Source organism: Bombyx mori, chromosome 1 (genome assembly GCF_030269925.1).
Source record: "Bombyx mori chromosome 1, ASM3026992v2".
In the NCBI taxonomy this organism is placed as follows: Eukaryota; Metazoa; Arthropoda; class Insecta; order Lepidoptera; family Bombycidae; genus Bombyx; species Bombyx mori.
Window position 1 is genome coordinate 16,080,095 of NC_085107.1, and position 19,405 is coordinate 16,099,499.

A 19,405-nucleotide genomic window follows, 5' to 3' on the forward strand; every position below is an offset into this window, starting at 1 on the left:
GGACAGGTGGGCGAGCAAAGGCTCAGCCAAGAGGGGCGGGATTTGCTAACAACTGCCCGAGCGCCTCTGAAGGAGACCTAACAACTCAAGAGCAATTGCTTCGCGAATGAATCTACTACCGGATCGGAATCGCGACCCGCTGAGAAGATCCGGCGAGAAACTCAGCGAGCTGATTCATGGGTTAGGTTGCACGGCGAACTCTTTGTCGAGTTCGACGAGTACGGTTACCGAGGTCCCTAAGCCTGCTCCTAGTGTTAGAGCTGAAGGCGTCTTATTACAGTCGCGAAGTAGTCATGCGTTCCGGTTCGGAGGGTTGGTCAGCAACTACACCAAGCAGTTGACACTTCGACCATTCATCCAAAGGTATCCAAGCAATCATATTGTGGGCTCCAATAATTAGATTTACAAAGTCGTCATAATTCATTTCGACTAATTGAAAGGTAGTGATGGGATATAAAATTTTATTGTTTCGCCAAAATAATATCATAAATGGAATGAAATTTATTACTTAAATTAACGATGCAATGACAACCTGTTATTGTTACGAGTGCGTTGAAATAATCAGAATAAATATTTATCAACGAAAATAGTTCGTTTGGATTTTAGAAAGCCCGACATACGTTTTGCATTGTCAGATTGATATATTGTTCAAAATCAAATAAGATTTAATATTTTTCTATCGGTTGTTAATTTGAATTCGCAAAACTCCCCAAAAATTAACAACAACTAGGCTATTTAATAAGAAACTTAATGTGCATAACTAGTAATATGCACATTATATAAATTACTATATTTAATATATCTTATTGAGCATGAAAGGTTATAAATGAAAAGTTTTCTTACATTTTTTGACAGATATCACATAACCACAATGCCATACCAATCTTCTTTTGCCATTACACTATTCTCTCACATTTGTACATTTAAAATGAATTCAAATGTACAAATGTGAGCCACCTATTGTTTAAAAAATACAGTACGGGATAAAAAACGGTCTTTACGTTTGAGGTTTAATTCTGGAAAAGTTTGTTCGCTCATCTTTTTTCTAGTATGGTTCGCTCAGATCTTACTAGACATCAAGCGATCTAGTAATCACAGCTAACAAATGAATTAGTGAAATAGGATTAGTTAAGTAATTTGTATCTGCTACAATATGTAATCTACCGAGAGATTTCAATAGTTAATGAATTAGAAAATTGACGTATAAGTACAATCAATCAATTGTATCCAATAATATTTATATGTTAATATGTAAATATGATGACAAAATGCAAATACGATAGCAACATGAATAATTATTACAAGCTGCTATTAAACATTACATGGTCTAACAAATTAATGGTATGACATGGTCAAAAATGTAAAAGCAGAAATCTCGAGAGCTTTGACCCAAAAAAAGAAAAAAAAAAACAATCGTTCGCAGATGGGAATCGCGCCCACCCTGTGCTATGTCACGAACGCGTGCGCATACGATGCATCACTTTCTCAGCTCATCCAATGCTCGTTCAAAATGTACATGTACTCATCGCAATGCTATTCAAGAATCGTTGGACGTAGTATTTAAAGTATCGTGACGTCAATGAAGTGGGAGTCCCGAGTCCGCGGCATACTGTCGCCGTCGACCGCTGACGCCCCCAGTCAGTCTTGTGTTGCCACTCAGTATCGGCGGTATTTAAATTCGTTTTGTTTTTGTAAATTTATTGCTAGCATCATGCACGACTCAATAAAGAGCCAGGTAAATTTTATTATTATTTATATTGCACTCGCGAATTAGTTTTCTTGAGATTTCATCAGCCGGTCCACATGTTTTCCAGTTAAATTTAATTGAATTTTAATTTTCTTGCAAGGTGGTGGGTACTTTATGATTCGGTATTCTTGTAAAATGCTCGCATGTAATAATTGCATTTCTTCAGATTTTGTTTTTTTTTTATTTAGTTAAACGTAATCTTTAAGTGCTCGTTTTGATCTTTTATAAAAAACTAATTTCTGGTTCGTTCTCTAACTATCGCCCAAATGCGAAAGCACGTGCTTGACAATAAAATAAAAATTGGATGGTAGATGTGAATACTCTGTAAATTACATTTGTGTATAGTGCATTTACGTATAGTGCATTTATAAATATATATTCTCTTTATATATTTATATATATTATGTACAGCATACGCATTTTTTTTAAATCTTGTGTTAGTTAAATGTTAAAATTTATCGGCTTGATTAGCACAATTATATCATTTGAAGCACATAATTTATACAACATACATTTGCCCCTGGCATTGCTGAAGTCCATGGGCGACGGTAACCACTCACCATCACGTGGGCCGTATGCTCGTCTGCATACAGGGGCAATAAATAAATAAAAAGCTTTCCATCAAAGCATTCAAACACATCTTCAGTTTACGTAAATTGCATTGAGGATGTTCATCGCTTGCCTTTTCTTATCCATGAACTGTTCGAATAACAAAATGGCGATTTCATCATTCTCGACGCCGTCAAATATCTATCTACCCCCAAAATAATTTGTCAACGATATTTCGAACAATGTGTATTCAAGACGAGGATTAAATTGATTTTTTTTTTACTGTTGAATTATTTATTGTTGTATTTTCGATACTCAAACGAAACAATCGGACAGACAAAAAAAAAAGTGTTTTGTAATCAAGGACACCGGATATGGTATAATTTAATTGTTTTTAATACGATATGTGGGACCACGATTGCGTTCTCTTTGATTATTATTAATTAATGGACAACACAACTTACATTGCTTGGGTTTGGGGGTACATGTGATTTTATTCTTCGGTTTTTTTTTTATTGCTAGATGAGTGGACGATCTCACAGCCCACCTGATGTTAAGTGGTTACTGGAGCCCATAGACATTTACGACGTAAATGCGCCACCCACCTTGAGATATAAGTTCTAAGGTCTCAAGTATAGTTACAACGGCTGCCCCACCTTTCAAACCGAAACGCATTACTGCTTCACGGCAGAAATAGGCAGGGCGGTGGTACCCACCCGCGCGGACTCAAGAGGTCCTACCACCGGTAAATGCCGATACCACGGTGAGATAGGTATTAAGCCCAATCATAAATGTCAAGTTCGATTAAAAAATTATCTAACACTTATTCAGGTAGGCAGCGGCTTGGGTCTGCCCCTGGCATTGCTGACGTCCATGAGCGACGGTGACCACTTACCATCAGTTGGGCCGTGTGCTCGTCTGCCAACAAAGGCAATAAAAAATAAGATGAACAAAATACAAAAAACAAACAGCTATAAAAGATATGCTCGTAGTTTAGATAAGACACATTAGATTGGCGATTGTGACCATGAACACAAACACAAGTTGTATTAATTTACATTTCTATGTTTAATTTATTTCATTTTGTTTATCAACATATTCTTAAAATGACCGTATTTCATTTTGTAAAACTTAATATGTAACAACAGATAGAATAATGCAACTCGTTGAGCATAAAATTAAAAGTAATTTTATTTACAATAAACACAATAACACTCTGTCGCTATGTAGGTACTTTCGAACGATAATGCGCACTTTTGACCTTTACTATCTCTTGCTTCAGTCTGATATGATAATACTACACATATGTGTTTATTGGCACTAACACACACAGCCTTAAACACTTTATTAAAAAAAATATGAATATTTTTATCATTTAAAATATACATATATATATATTAGACACTTTAGTTTTTTTTTAATTATTCGGTAATATTATATTAACAGCGTGTGCGATGACACTGATACTTACTTATTCATAGCTTTAGCGTGAATTAGTAATTGGAACCGCTTTCTTACGTACATAATAATATCTACAATGAAATTGTCTACTAGACAGCATTTGTGCGTTCCAGTTTGAAGAGAGGGTTACTTCACTTACTTACTATAATATACTTTTGAACTACTAATACTAATACTGCTATACTAATACTAACTACTACTAATACTTTTGGATACTTCATCTCGTGCCTAAAAATGGACGGCTTTATTCACTTTTTCATTAAAGTCATTTGAATACGGAATATTTATTTTTATAAGTCCACACGGATCAGTTCCACTGACTTGTAAAATATCAGCCGCGAAGCAGTCACGAGATCCGGTTTGTTAGATACATTTCTGTGTCGATGGTCGGTAACCAGTCGATACTAGATTGGTTGTTGACGTCAAATATCGTTGGTAAATTACAAATGTATTAAGCTTAAGGTTTAATCGACAATACTTTATTCATTTTTGCTACTGTAATGAGTTTCGACTTCAAATACTGCGGAATGAGCAATACATAAAAATCTATATATATTATAAAAATAAATTGCTGTTCGTTGGTCTCGCTAAAACTCGAGAACGGCTGGACCGATTTGGCTAATTTTGATCTTGAATTATTTGTGGAAGTCCAGAGAAGGTTCAAAAGGTAGATAAATATGAAAATGCTCGGAATTAAATAAAAATAACAATTTTGTTTTTCCTTTGATGTGTCCCCCGTTAAACGGATTTCTTTTGTTTATTTTAAGTTTATTTTATACAAAAGTTTAGGTCTTTTATTTATCGATTGAGGCACTACGAAGTCTGCCGGGTCAGCTAGTATAATATATAATTTAATCAATAAATACAAAATTTATGTTTTAATACCAGAAAATAACAACTAACCACTTCTATTCTTAATTTTTTTTTTCATACTTATATCGTTCGTATTGGATTCGAATTGAATCATCACATCGTTGTCAATGATTTAAGTCAGTACATATTTAATACCAGTTCATGTATTCCATAATAAGAAATTATCTAGGTCACTATCTGAACAAAGAATGAAAAAATCATAGTAACAACAATTATAGTATTTGCACAGAGACGAAATTACACAACTAAGTACTAAATATAATGTTGGTGGCAAATAAACTGAATAATCATATTATTCGAATTTTTGATACCTAAAGATAAATAATAATATTTACATACATCATAAACTTTTATATACTATTTGTTTTTATTTTTCCGTTTTCACTTTAATAGATTTATTTATTTTACGTAATATTGATAGAAACCTGACCTACGCGCATGATTCTAGAACATTATTCTGGAACAAAACTATAAGTAGCTTGTGTCAACGAGAATATAACAGAATAATAATTTCATACATTTTCGCGTGGTACGCGATTAAATGCCTGTTTAACAAATTTATCAATTCATTGTCGACAAAATATTTAAGCCATGGATACATTATGAATTATTTTTGCTTCAGTGTGCTTTAAATAAATTACGACATGCTTTACTTTGATATTGTTGTTTGACGTTCAATTATCGACGTTATAAGAATTAAACAGATATAATTTATGTTCTTGTATTGTTCGTTTTTTTTTTCGCTTAGAAATACAGAAATAATTGTACATAAGTTCTCGAAAATGGTAGGCGGATGTCTTGAGCGTACATATGTTTCACCGCGAACGCTTATTATGAGTAATTCACTAAAGCGCTGTACAACTAAACTGAGTCGTGACGCTTCCATTGCCCACGTGAGCGAACGTGTGCATCTAATAATAAAATACAGTAAGATTTACTTATAACGCAGGCGTACTAAGAATTACGATTGAAAATTGAAATTATTGAAATTTGCTAAAAAATATATTTTATCACACGTTTCGAATGCTGCACAGTTTTGTTAGCCAGCAAGTTTTAATTTGTCTAAATTTCAGCTTATATACACAGAGTGTACTTACTAATTTTAATACGATTTTATTAGCTTCAAACGTATGTATGTATGTATGTTTGTAACGGAATCTTTGAACATGATTTTGACCCCCTTCAAAACGTCGGATTAACTCTAAATTTGGTATACTTATTAAGGACCGAACACAATTCAATATTAAAAAAAAATTGAAAAAATTGAAATTCAACTAAAAAATGAACAATAAATAATAGTTTAAAAAAACAAACAAAATACGCTTTTATAGAAAATCCAACTAAAAAATAGAAAATAATTTTTAATTAATTTGAATTAAAAATAGTGTAAGAAAAAACGATTTTATTGTATATTGATTTTTAATAACTTGACGTGCAAAAAGCTACAGTCAAAAGATCTGACAGTTGCTTCGGTTTGATCTCATTTCAGAATAACCACTAACCAATTTCTGTGTTCAGATTTTGATATTTTAAATTTTCATAGTACTGGTTGACATCATCTGGTTTTCTATTACTTATTTAGAATATCAAACCAATATTACTTTTATAGAATCACATCTAAGTATATTGAAATACATTCGTAACTGAGCAATACTATAACCTACTATACCAATACAGCTTAGGCAGTTGTTAAATTCTCACGTATTTCCTGTTTCTTGCGCATAAAAAAAGGAAAAGTTAACTAGTTTTGTGCTCATTTTGTGTAGTTATTTCTTGTAGTATTTATGGAATCTCAATATAAGTGATATACCATTTTGGAGTCTCACTACAACCATTACCTAAAAATACTAAAGGAAATCTCATCTTAAAGCGACTACAGACATCTTGATCCGGGTAACCATTGCCCGAGATGTTCATTGACCTTACTTGAGGTCATTACAAATTTTGCGATACATAGATTTCACCTTGTCCACCCGAAATTGACAAATTGCATCTTCAGCCAGGTTAAGAATACGTGGGTTGATACATTCAATCCATTACCAATGTTTAATTAACTCTTCGATCTTATGTCGTGAACTTATAGCAGTCATTACAGAACTTTGCCGTTAATCAACAAATATAAATGAGAGAAATTACAAAAACAATTCTTCTTCTGAGTCGGTCTCTTCATTGGTGAAGGTCGTGTATAGTTTGATAGTTTGTAACACAACTGTATCATAATATAATATCTTGAACTCAACTTACGGTGATGCAAATTATATTGGTGCCTTTGATAAGTCCGTCAACTTAATCACCTCGACAATTTTTTTTTTTTTTGACAATTATTATACATCAAATACAATGCATAGCACGTGAGCGCACGCTCACACACACAAACACATGTACAATATGTTGAATATAATTTGAAAAACAACGTAGGGCGTGTATACATTTAATGACAAAATAAATTGTTTTTTGTACACGTTTTGCTACTGAGCAACAACATAAAAATTTCAAGAAATATTAAAGAATACATTGAAAATACAGATATTCTTTAACACTTTACAAGCTATTCTTCAACAAACAAACAACCTGTGTTTTGTTGTACTTTTCGAGATTACTTGTGTCGTGAGTAATGCGATATTAACCCAGCTTGATCTGATTTTGAAACTAGATTCTTTTGTTCTGGTAGCAATCGTCTGACTTAACGTCACTACCATGTTTTCAATTATTCTGTCCTGTGGCAGTAGGAAAACGTAGGCAACGCAGATAATAGTGAGGTCATTAACATCAGACGACTGATTCCAGCATTTTAACTGGAAATAAGAATCCTATTTGAACTATTTATGTTTTGAAATATCTAATCTGTCGTTGTCATAATTTCTATTATTTTGAACCGGTTGGAATTTTTTTTGAGAAACAGGCAAAGTATCCTAGTACCTATCATTCAGTATTTAAGAAAGCTATTTCAATAATTTAGATTTCAACTATTAAGGGAATACCTTTATTTTGCTTTTTGATTACACGGCTATTGCGAAAGATGGTTTAAATTGGTTCGAAAAATGAGTTTATTATTTCTTGTAACGATCTATTTTTTCTCGAATCACTGTGCGAAGTGATGGCAATGACTATCTGAACCTGACAAATCAGGTCGCCTCCTTGGCGATGCGAAACGTGTTCCACATGTTACACATATGTAGTTATAATGATGGGATGTATAGTGAACGATGTGAGCAAGCACTCACGTTCTCCGTAACACAATTTATCTCGGACACTTCTCTTAGTTACCTTACATTACACTATCAGAACTAATTAGAACTAACACCTGATTTTAATTAGGTACTATGTGATGGAATAATGATTATAAATTTCATATCACATATTTATATTATTTTTTTATTTACAACTAAATTTCATTAAATTTCAATTCACAGACTGACATTTTATTTAAAACAATTAATTGTGATGATTACTTTGCGGCACAATCAGATAGCTTGCACTAACATCTTCTTCAACTTCAATCTTATTTTGATTTGTGTGTATGCCAGAGCGTAGATACCTCGACCCGGTGGCTGTCCGTGCAAATACTCTTGATAGTGAATGTTGAAATATCTAAAAGCCCTCAACTCCGCGGATACCTGTCGCTGCAATGCGCGGGCATTTTCCACTTGGACCTGTCATCAAAGATGGCGGATTAATTAAACACTAAGGTTTTTGTAAACACAGGCACAATTTTTAAATAAAATTAGTTTCATTTGAAATGGAATATATATAGAGAGATCATTGGCCAGATTAAGCCTTTGTGTTCAAATCTCGTGTAGGAAGATGAACGTATGATGCTTCTTTGATGTTAAGCTCCAGTTCGTGGAACTTTTCTTATAAAAGACAGTATTTTGTAGTAAGCCTCCGACAAAAGATAGAATTTTATTTAAAAATTTCCACAAAGAGACATAAACACTAATATGTTTACAGTCCACACAGAGCGTTGAATCGAAATAATCGGATTTACAGAAGGACATAAAGGACACCTTGTGCGAACAATATTAGCTGTAAATGTGTTTTGAACATCCAAACATTTCAACAACAAGCACAAAAGAAAATCATAGCGTAATACTTTTGGAAAATAGTATTTTTTTATATAAATTATTAAGCTTAGAGTAGTTATTTTTATAAACATTATGCTAATAAACATATAAGTGTTAAAAAATTCAAGCATTCAAACTTGAAACTTTACAAATTACCTTGGCGTCCGTGACCAACGAACCCATACTATTTTTTTTTTTATAAAAATTTGTAGTAACAGGTACAAGTACAGGTACAAGACAATTTATCTTTGATTTCAACTTGAAAACAAGGAGGCACATAGTTTGCCAGGTCGTGGATGTACTGTGGAGAAACCATCGCTGGAGTTTTTTGCAAAAAAGACTCGATCGTCATACCGGATAATTAAATTAAGTTATGTTCACCGTGTGAAAATAAACATATTTTTAATATAACACCGTCCATATTTTAGCGTTTAGCATACTATTAATAATCCTTAGTAAATGCTTGTTTCGATAATTCATTTACATAACTAAAAGTAGTTTTAAAATCGATTAACATTAGGGATTGAAGGTGTTCGCGTATCTAAAATCGCCGATAACCTTAACTTTGGGTAGACCGTAAAATCATTCGCTCAAAGAGTCCAAACAAAAACATGTACTCGTTTACCTACTGTTGCACTAATATGTCAAATAAACAAATGTATATTAGACGAAAACCAAACACAACGTTCGGCATTGAAATAATCGTTCTAAAATAATGTAGAAGTTACAAATAGAACACTCCGTGGGGGCGGCAGGGACTGTCACGATCATCGTACGTGCTTTGTTTACCTTTAATGTTTTGGAAACGAAGTATTGCCAGTTTTTCACTATTATATTGAAAGCGGCTTGTTGTTTTAAGCACATTACATTCGTGAACGTAATAAGACTATGTTATAAATTTTAGATATCATGTTCGTGAACATATGTAGATGATATCTTAATTTGTAAATTTGTATTGAACTCAAATCGTGGCTTCCAATGAACACGTATCGAGGGATTCCAATTCCTCGTTGTATTCATGGCGCTTTCAACAACGCTTGTGGAGAGTATCAAGCGGTAGGCAGCGGTTTGGCTCGGCCCCTGGCATTTCTGACGTCCATGATTCGTATTTCACAGCAATTCATTCTAATACTCCTTTTTTTACTTTAGTTGATTACGGACGGCTACGCGATCCTAGAAGATTTTCTTCATGTTGCGGAATGTGATGAAATCAAAGCCGCTGGATTGGAATTCACTGAAAACTTGCCAGACATAGAGGAGAGAGCAACGTTCTCGACAACAGAGAAAACAGTAAGTGACTTTGTTTTTTTTTAGCATAATATCATATTCGTGTAGCCCTTAAATTAAAATATAATTCCAGCTCCTCCTTTGTTACTGGAAAATATGTTTATTAAATGATTATTCCATAAACGATAGGGTTACGATAAACGATATGATTTTAAATTTATTGTTAAACAAGTTTTATCTATACTTATACTTATATTATTATTTATTATTTATAATATTATAAAGAGGAAAGATTTGTTTGTTTGTTTGTTTGTATTGAATAGGCTCCGAAACTACTGAACCGATTTAAAAAAATCTTTCACTGTTGGAAAGCTACGGTATCCCCGGGTGACATAGGCTCCCAATGTGTAAAAAAATTACCTAAAATTCTTTACATCGCGTGCGCTACTTCCCAAGCGAAGCCGGGGCGGGCCGCTAGTCAATAATAAAGTAAATAATAATAAACGCGATCCGAAAATCTAAATTATTACGTAGAACGTCTGTAATTTGGTACAGTTGAAAACAAAACGTTTTATCGTACAACCAAGATACAAGTTATCACATTATTTATTTATGATTTAAAAAAAATTCCCAAACAAATAACAAGAGATGCAATAGGAAATTCAATTCCTTTCAAATTCAATTCGATTCCTTTTTTTTCGCTTTGTTTCTCAAGTTGTATAACGAAGCATCGAGCGATATTTTATTGAAAAAATTAAATGAAAAGTCTTTTGTACTGCTTCGTTGCGAGTTGCAAGTCACTACAGTCACTTGCAATAATATTCTGCGACTGTTGGGAAATTGTTTGTTTTGATTATAAATCAAATTGCTCTTCGCATTCTCTTTCGACCATACACTAATAATGATGAGCATTTCTTGAGAGTTAAAATGTTACACAGACATTTTTAAAAGAGCATATTCTTATCTGAAGGGTAGGCAACGCACTGGCGTAAACGCTGGTGACCGTGGGCGGCGGTGAATCACTTACCATCAGGTGACCCGTCTTGCTCGTTTGCCTCTTAGTTATGACAAAAAAAAAAACTTACTATATTTCATAGTGGTAAAGTAAAAGATTCGATTAGCGAAATAAAATTGTAACACGCCTATGAGTTGCTCCAATTACGAAATAAATTTTATACCATTAAGATCTTGATATGTAGTGAAAAGTAGGACGGTAACAATTTTTTATTTATTGCTTTGATGGGTGGACGATCTCACAGCCCACCTGGTGTTAAGTGGTTACTGGAGACATCTACAACGTAAATGCGCCACCCACCTTGAGATATAAGTATAGTTACAACGGCTGCCCCGCCCTTCAAACTGAAACGCATTACTGCTTCACGGCAGAAATAGACAGGGTGGTGGTACCTACCTGCGCAGATTCACAAGTGGTCCTACCGCCAGTAACAACATCAAATCATATCAAAACGACAACATCGTAGATGCCTACGATTGATTTGACGAATTTTAATAACTTAAAGCAGATATTCATAGCCTGCTTGATAAAAAACAAACATTCCGAGAAGAAAACTAGTCAACGAAAATGCTAAAAGAAAATTATTTTTAATTCCAGCATTTAAAGGATAAATATTTCCTAGAAAGCAACGACAAGATAAGGTGTTTCTTCGAAGAGGGAGCCATCGACGCCGATGGAAATCTTACAGTCGAACCGGAGATTTCATTAAACAAGGTACACGAGACTGCACTAACTGTTAGGGCTGCAACGCTAGTAATAATAAATCTACTTTAACTACTTATTTTCGTATATCACTACTACAAATATTTTTACAAGGGAAACGTATTTTTTCCTTTTAAATGAGATATTTATTATTATTACTGTAACGGCTCTCTGGTGTAGTGGTAAGTGACATGGTCACTACACAAGGGGGTCGCGGGTTCGATTCCCACCAAGGGAAGATATTTGTATAATAAATATAAATATTTTTTTCCAGGGTTATGGATGTATATTAAATATATGTATGTGTATAATAAAAATCTTACATTTATTTCCGTTATCTGGTACCTGTAACACAAGTTCTTTACGAACTTATCACGGGATCAGTTACCGTGGCGTAATTGTTAGTAAATATTTATTTATTTTTTATTTATTTTATTTTTATTACTGCGACTGTACGCACACCGCGTTTAATTTTTAGATAGCTATAAGATCTATGAACTTCTTACTGTACTTATTAATATAATTTTTTAAATAAATATAGCAAAATTTTATAAACGTGAGCCCCATTTGAGGACTTTTCGTTAAGCCTACTAATAACCCGATACAAAAACACTCGACCAAGCGATTGGATGGTTTCTAGAATTGCGTTTGGCTCCTGCCGTGCAACGCTGTTACAGCAATTCTTTCTATTACCGGAAATGAAAAAACTGTATAAAAAATCATGACAAAAAGTCAGATTCTAAATTATTATTTTTCTTAATGTAACAATGTTTGCGACCAAAGTCTGTACACATGATTATTTATTAATTTATGTTTATTTATTATTAAAACAAAATGACTAAAATCCCCAGAAGATAGTAGGTACTATATATAACAACTAGGCTGTAGATCCAAGTCTCACTCACCTTATTGTGTATTTTAATAAATTGAAAAAAAGGCACTAAATGTGTTGCCACAAGCACTGAGAAATAATCACTGTGCCATCGTATTGTTCGCGCGAATAGCACAAAACAATTTTCTCGCTTCGCACACCTGTTAATAAATTGAATTCACGCTCGCATTGACGCAGAGTATTTTACAGGCAAATAAGGTGTCACAAATGCTAGTGCTGCAGTAGAGAGTGCTGATGTGATTCGAGTTTCTTTATTCTGTTCCGTTGTATAAATGCATTTTATTTGAAATTTGAACAAAGAATACAAATAAATAATACGTGAAGGAAAAACTTTGTATCCGTTTTTACGAAAATTGCGCGGACGGAGGAGTATGTTTCCCACACTTATAGAGAATATATAGAGAAGGAGTGCAGAATCTTAATATTTTTTTTTTTAATTATGCCTAAAAAATACATTACACATATGGTAGTATTTGACGCACACACGTATGCATACTATTCATTTATTGTCAAACTTTTGTTCTTGACGTCTGTGGTCCAATTGAGAATAGATTAAATATTTTTTGTCTTTTTTAATATTTTTCTATAGAGTGTAGTCTTGGCGAAATTTGTGATTATAGAAGTATAAAATACAATCATAATGGTGTACAAACTTACAATTTCAATTAATTATAGTCGAATTTCGACTACTGCGGGACCACTAGTACAAATAAATATAAGTACGTTTGATTTTTTAATTCTAATGATTTCTTTTCTATTTCACATTTAGGTCGGTCACGCACTGCATCTCCTACATCCGATTTTCAGATGTTACACGTATAGTGAACGCGTGAAGAGCATTTGCAAAGAGCTTGGCTTTATCGAGCCGGCTGTGGTGCAAAGCATGTATATTTTTAAGAACCCTGGCATTGGTTCCGAAGGCAAGTATTATTGTTACCATAGATTACACTATTGTTATATTAACTATTATAATATAATGGTTTGGGGCAGTGTGTGTTTGTGTATATCTTATATAAAACGCACATTCACAATAAAAAGCTTAAAAATAAATTAGGGTCGGTGCATTAAATCTGATTAGAACTGTCCGTTTATTATTAGCATTTTCTTTAAAACAAACTTCTGCAAAAAATTTGTAATATTTACTCTTAAATGCTCATTTGACAACTTCCTGGATCATAAATATAAAAACATCGAAAATATAATAATCATCCTACACATGCATATATGTATAAGGTGAATTCGCTAGTATTATATATTCTAAACTAATTGCAGACGGGTTCGCAAGAATTACCTTTAAAATAATGAGTTCGAGCAAGCTTAAACTCTATATTTTATTTAAAACTCATAAAATGCTCTCCGATTCTTATATTTTTCACGAATGAAAATAACTTCTTTACATTAAGTGAGCTGCCAGCGACGGATATTATAGTAAAATTAATGTCCCTATATCTTAAAAAGTAGTTAAAAATATATTTTTACGAACGTAAAGTTCCTCCTGAAAAGTATCTCAATTTTATACTAAAACAAATCAATTTATATCTAAGCAATTTAAAGAAGAAAACGTATTTCTTTCGACAAACGAAATTGTTTTTCAGCAAATAGCATTTCTTGTCGTTTTAACATTTTTTTACTATTTGAATCGCAAATGAAATAAAATTTATTCACTCGAAACATCAAAGACCTTAAAAAAATATGTTTTATGTGCTAAATGTGATTTAGTAAATTTATGTTAGGGTACCAAATGAATAGTTTATTGACACAAATCAGCTCACCAAAAAAGCCGTTTTTAAAAAGGTTAATTTTCAACGTTTTCTACCTAATGATGACTACTGGAGTCTGGAGGGCTAATGGAGTCCATCACAAAAAACAGCTCCTACGTAACTTTAAATCATGTCGTTGTCGTCTCAAGTTTGTAACCAACATACGGACCACCGCCCCGCCTATTTCTGCCGTGAAGCAGTAATGCGTTTCGGTTTGAAAGGTGGGGCAGCCGTTGTAACTATACTGAGATCTTAGAATTTATATCTCAAGGTGTGTGGCGCATTTACGTTGTAGATGTCTATGGGTTCCAGTAACCACTTAACACCAGGTGGGCTGTGAGCTCGTCCACACATTTAGGAAAAAATTTGAAGTCGTCATGGCTAAAAGAATATGACCCCTCGGGTACCCGTGTTGATAGATGCGGTCGTGCCGGTTTTCTAATCCAGCTGGCAGCTACCAGTTTTTCTAATGAAATACATAATAGGTCTACGAATTACTTCCGCTATCTATGGGGCAACATATATTTTATTCTAATGCCTGAAATATTCAGTTTTCGGCTGCGGCTTTCATGCAGCTTTAGCTGATCAGCTTGTCAACCTGATTTTATTAAAACACACCATGGTTTTGTATCGAGATCTTTTATGCTAAAAATTCAATAAAATTAAAAACAATCGAATTTAAATGCAATCCTCAAACGATAAATTAAAACGCAATGAATCTTAATCTTAAGACGAAGAATTACGGTAAACAAAAATATCAAAATTAATTCTCCATTTGCTGGGAGCGCTATTATTTTTCTTGGAAATATTTATTTGAAATTGTTATTCCGAAGCTAATTATCCTGTTTTATGGAAAAAAGTATTAGACTAAGCCATTATTTTTGGAATTCGATAACTAAGCGATGCCAGGGAAACCGCCTACGAGGAGTAAGCACACCTACATACAATACAATTAGTCAGGTATCGTAACAAATGACATACACATATTTTGTGACGGGTCCGCCAAATTATTTCCCATAAATTATCAGGTATGATACTCGTATAAATTAGTTTCATTTAACCTTACAATAACAAGGTCGACGCCGCGCCGATTTTATACTATCTATCTATCAGCCCATAGACGTCCACTGTCGCACAGAGGTCTCCCCAAGGCTCGCCACATGCGATGTTGGGCGGCCTGCAACCAGCGGATTCCCTTAGCATTCGACAAGTCATCAGTTCACCCTCTGGAAGGGCTGCCCGCGTCGGCGTTACGGCTTCCGGTACGCGATCGCCACTCGAGAACTTATTGATTTAGCGGCCATCTGTTCTACGAGCAATGAGCCCTGTCCCCTTAAACTCGTAATTCTAGTCTTTCAAACCATTACGTACAAATCATTTAAATTATCGTTTCTCCACAGTGGTTCCACATCAAGACGCAACATATCTGTACACAGAGCCAACTCCCCCAGTTGGCTTCTGGATAGCTCTTGAAGAAGCCACAGTTCAAAACGGCTGTCTGTGGCTGTCTCGAGGCTCTCACAGGTCAGGAGTGCACAGACGTTTGATCCGCAACCCAGATGAAGACAGTGACGAGGCTTTAATCTATGATAAACCTGCAGCGGTTTATCCACAATCTAGCTTTACACCCATACCGGTTTCGAAAGGTATTTTTTCTTTAATTTTACTTATTAGCTAAAATAATCAATAAGCAATAAATTGACATGTTTATCTCCTTTGTACAGTTTTAGCGATAGTCATAGACGTGAAATAGTCGACAGTTTTTACTAGCCCACGGTATCTATATATTAAAACGTGAAGCAAAAACTTTGTGTCCCTTTTTACGAAAATTGCGCAGACGGAGGAGTATGAAATTTTGCACACTTATAGAGAATATAGAGAAGAAGTGCACAATGCTAATATTTTTTTTAAATAATGCATAAAAGATACATTAAATCAATAAATAAAACATTACACACACTACATACCATTTGACGCACACACGCATGCATACTATTTATTGTCAAACTTTTGTTCTTGACGTCTGTGGTCAAATTGAGAATAGATTAAATATTGTTTGTCTTTATTAATATTTTTTATAGTGTAGCCTTGGCAAAATTTGTGATTATAGAAGTATAAAATACAATCATAATAATGTACAAACTTACAATTCCAATTAATTATAGTCGAATTTCGACTACTGCGGGACCTCTAGTATATTTTTAATTTGCGGTTTCTGTTAGAACAGCGTTGTACAATAACTATAACACGAAGCTCCTTCCATCTTGTTATTGCTAGAGAATCATTATATATTTTATCTCGCTAGTTCATCTAATTAATTTGATCGTGTGTGCATGAATGTAAATAAATAAATAAAGTTTGTCTATAATTTAATTCAACGTTTTGAATATCCATTAAAAATGATTACGAGCTGGCTATAATTCCTTATTACGTAACAAAGGCTGAATATATCACAATATTTCATTCGTGGTTATATAAAAAAAAAAAAAACAATTCAAATTTAAATTCACGTAAGAGTATTACGATCTTACAATGATTTTTAAAAAGCTCTCGATACAGGATCCGTTTCTTTTTTCAGGAACGTGTATATTATTACACGGCAACGTTGTACATAAGAGCTCCCACAACAAATCTGATAAGAGTCGCCACGCCTACACTTTCCACGTGGTGGAGACATACAATAATTTGTACTCGACCGAAAATTGGTTGCAGGAAGGCGAAGACGCTCCCTTTTGTAACTTGTACAACACATTACAGATGATTTAAGCAATAGAATAATCTCGAAATCGAATGTTCAACTATTGAACATCGAAAATTATTATACTTTTTTTTTACATTTTAGAATAAATAGCATGTCTTAAAAAAAAATTAAAATTAAATGAAATTTAATAAATTAAAACTACACAAGTGATTTTTGCAAATGGTAGATCCGACTTGATGGTTGTGATTTCGAAATCGTACATTTCAACAGCTGTGTATCTTATTTTTTAAAAGACCTATGTACTTAGTTATTCGTGCAACTTATGTATTTCCCGCCCGCCGAATGAACGCACTCTTTCAACGCCTTGACAAAAACCAACTGTGTGTGTATTTATTATTTTACCGAGACGTCTTTCGTTTTAATAAAATAAGAAACAGCTATATTTTATATTGATTATTTCAAAATGTCACAAGTACACACGAGCTCATAAGTAATGTGATTTTTAGCAATAAAATATATTTTTATGAATTTATAGAGATCGGCACAGTACCTGCACTCCGCGTAATGAAAAAATATATATATTAGAACTCTGTTTCTAAAAAAACCATAAATATTTCATAAAAAATCTAATTTTAGAATTTAGATACATTTTATTTAGTGCTTGTTTTTTAGTTACGTTCGCAATACAAATATGAAAAATAAAATAAAATCGATTCACTGATTCTACCTAACAGTAATTTTAAAAATAATTTTACTTAATTCTTAAACTGTATTGGTCGACACTCTTTAATTATCACTAAACATTCTACGATATGTTTTCAATTCCATGACTGCGTGGATTAATACTGAAACATATTGTAATAAAAATGGAAAACGAGGCTTCATACCATCATTCCAAATTCCAACGTATCAAAATATTTCACATAACATTTCACAGCAATTTTGCTTCGGAAAAATGCTATTAACATTAAGCTCGGGCGCACATTGTACGTCCATGATTGTCCAACAAATTTCCGGCGCGCACCCAAAGATACAGGCTTTCATTTTTTCCGCAAACGACCCGTCACTTGCCGGATCGTTCGTCCTCTTCGAACGCCTTTTAATAATAAAGGTTTGCACGTGCTCTTTAAAACATAACTTAAAAAGTTAATCGTGGCAATCCTGAATTCGCAGAATGTTTAAATTGTAATTATTAAATAAACTTAAACATTGAAAACTTATTGAAGGATCATTTATTCGGTATTATAATGCTGTATAATGATATTCAAAATACTATTAAAAGGTGTGTGGAGTGATCGTTTCTAGCATTGATATAGATCTATATATAGGTCGTCACTAGTAACTTTATATTTTCTGGAAACTGCAATGTGGTGCAAAGGGTGTGATTGGAGGCGTGTGGCGTGCACGTGGTACAATATACGCATCAGCTAGTTTTTTTTTTATTGTGTTATACTCGTAGTGCCTTCATGATATTAATAAATTATCAATTTTCGCTATGATTTTGTGTTCGTTGCATCGATACGGTAGACAGCGGCTTGGCTCTGCCTCTGGCATTGCTGACGTCCATGAGCAACGGTGACCACTCACCATCAGGTGGGCCGTATGCTCGTCTGCCTAAGCGGGGAAGAAAAAAAAACATTTCAATACATCGTGTATAGTGTATTGTTTCTATTTTTAAGAATAATAAAAGTTTAGAAGTAGCTTTTTCGTTTTGTATTATTATAAGCCAACAAGTTCGTTGATATAATAAAATATATTTTTATACACAATCTATTACATGTTTTGAGGCCAAATAGTTACTAACATTGATAATAGATACTTGTTGTTTGTTCTCCATACACGAATTTTGCGTAATTTCGTTTTTTTGTAAACATCTTCATCACCATGTACGATTTTGCAGCGTAATGTGATGTAATACTTCATTCGCAAGTTCTATATGATAATTTTTCATTAATAAACATGTAACTATTGGAAAATATCTTTTATTGCTTACCGACTAATTTACAAACTTTTTTTCCTTACAAGAATACTCTAAGATTCAATACCTAGAAATGCTTAGATAAGTAAGTAACCTTGGTCTATTTAATTTTAAAACGTGAATTGAATTATTTACAATATTTTCTGTATCTTTTATATTAGTATCATAGATCTTAATGATATTGTTGAAGTATTATTTCAAGGCACACAAAAGAAATACAATTAAAGCTTACCATTAAAATTTTTAATACAATGTGCTTGGGTAATTCTCATAAAACTTATTCAATTAATTGGATTATAGAGGTTGCATTTTATTTATAAAACTGAGCGTCAACTAAAGCAAGCACAAGCTCTAAACAACAACAAAAAATTGATGTTTTTACATTATTTCAATTTCTCGGTAACGTCTACTGTGACGAGAGACAAAGATTAATTTT

General features: G+C 33.3%; 1 protein-coding gene and 1 long non-coding RNA gene across 2 annotated transcripts; one reads left to right on the forward strand and one right to left on the reverse strand.

Annotated features, from left to right (window-relative positions):
* The first annotated feature begins 1,489 nt into the window (after positions 1 to 1,489).
* Positions 1,490 to 18,967, forward strand: LOC101735439 (phytanoyl-CoA dioxygenase domain-containing protein 1). Its single transcript, XM_012696347.4, has 6 exons — positions 1,490 to 1,735; positions 9,844 to 9,984; positions 11,534 to 11,650; positions 13,300 to 13,450; positions 15,691 to 15,936; positions 16,869 to 18,967. The coding sequence occupies exons 1-6, from the start codon at positions 1,580 to 1,582 to the stop codon at positions 17,054 to 17,056; spliced, it is 999 nt and encodes a 332-aa protein (XP_012551801.2). The 5' UTR covers positions 1,490 to 1,579; the 3' UTR covers positions 17,057 to 18,967.
* Positions 7,985 to 12,658, reverse strand: LOC134199454 (uncharacterized). Its single transcript, XR_009973945.1, has 2 exons — positions 12,544 to 12,658; positions 7,985 to 8,283 (listed from the first exon to the last, which is right to left on the reverse strand). It is a non-coding gene; the product is annotated as an uncharacterized LOC134199454 (long non-coding RNA).
* Positions 18,968 to 19,405: the final 438 nt, after the last annotated feature.

Bases quoted from the DNA above. Each gene is read 5' to 3' on its own strand.
- LOC101735439 (XM_012696347.4), top strand. From the start codon at position 1,580: ATGAAGTGGGAGTCCCGAGTCCGCGGCATACTGTCGCCGTCGACCGCT. The intron at 1,736-9,843 runs GTAAATTTTATT...TTTTTACTTTAG, and splicing joins ACGACTCAATAAAGAGCCAG to TTGATTACGGACGGCTACGC. The intron at 15,937-16,868 runs GTATTTTTTCTT...TTCTTTTTTCAG, and splicing joins ACCCATACCGGTTTCGAAAG to GAACGTGTATATTATTACAC.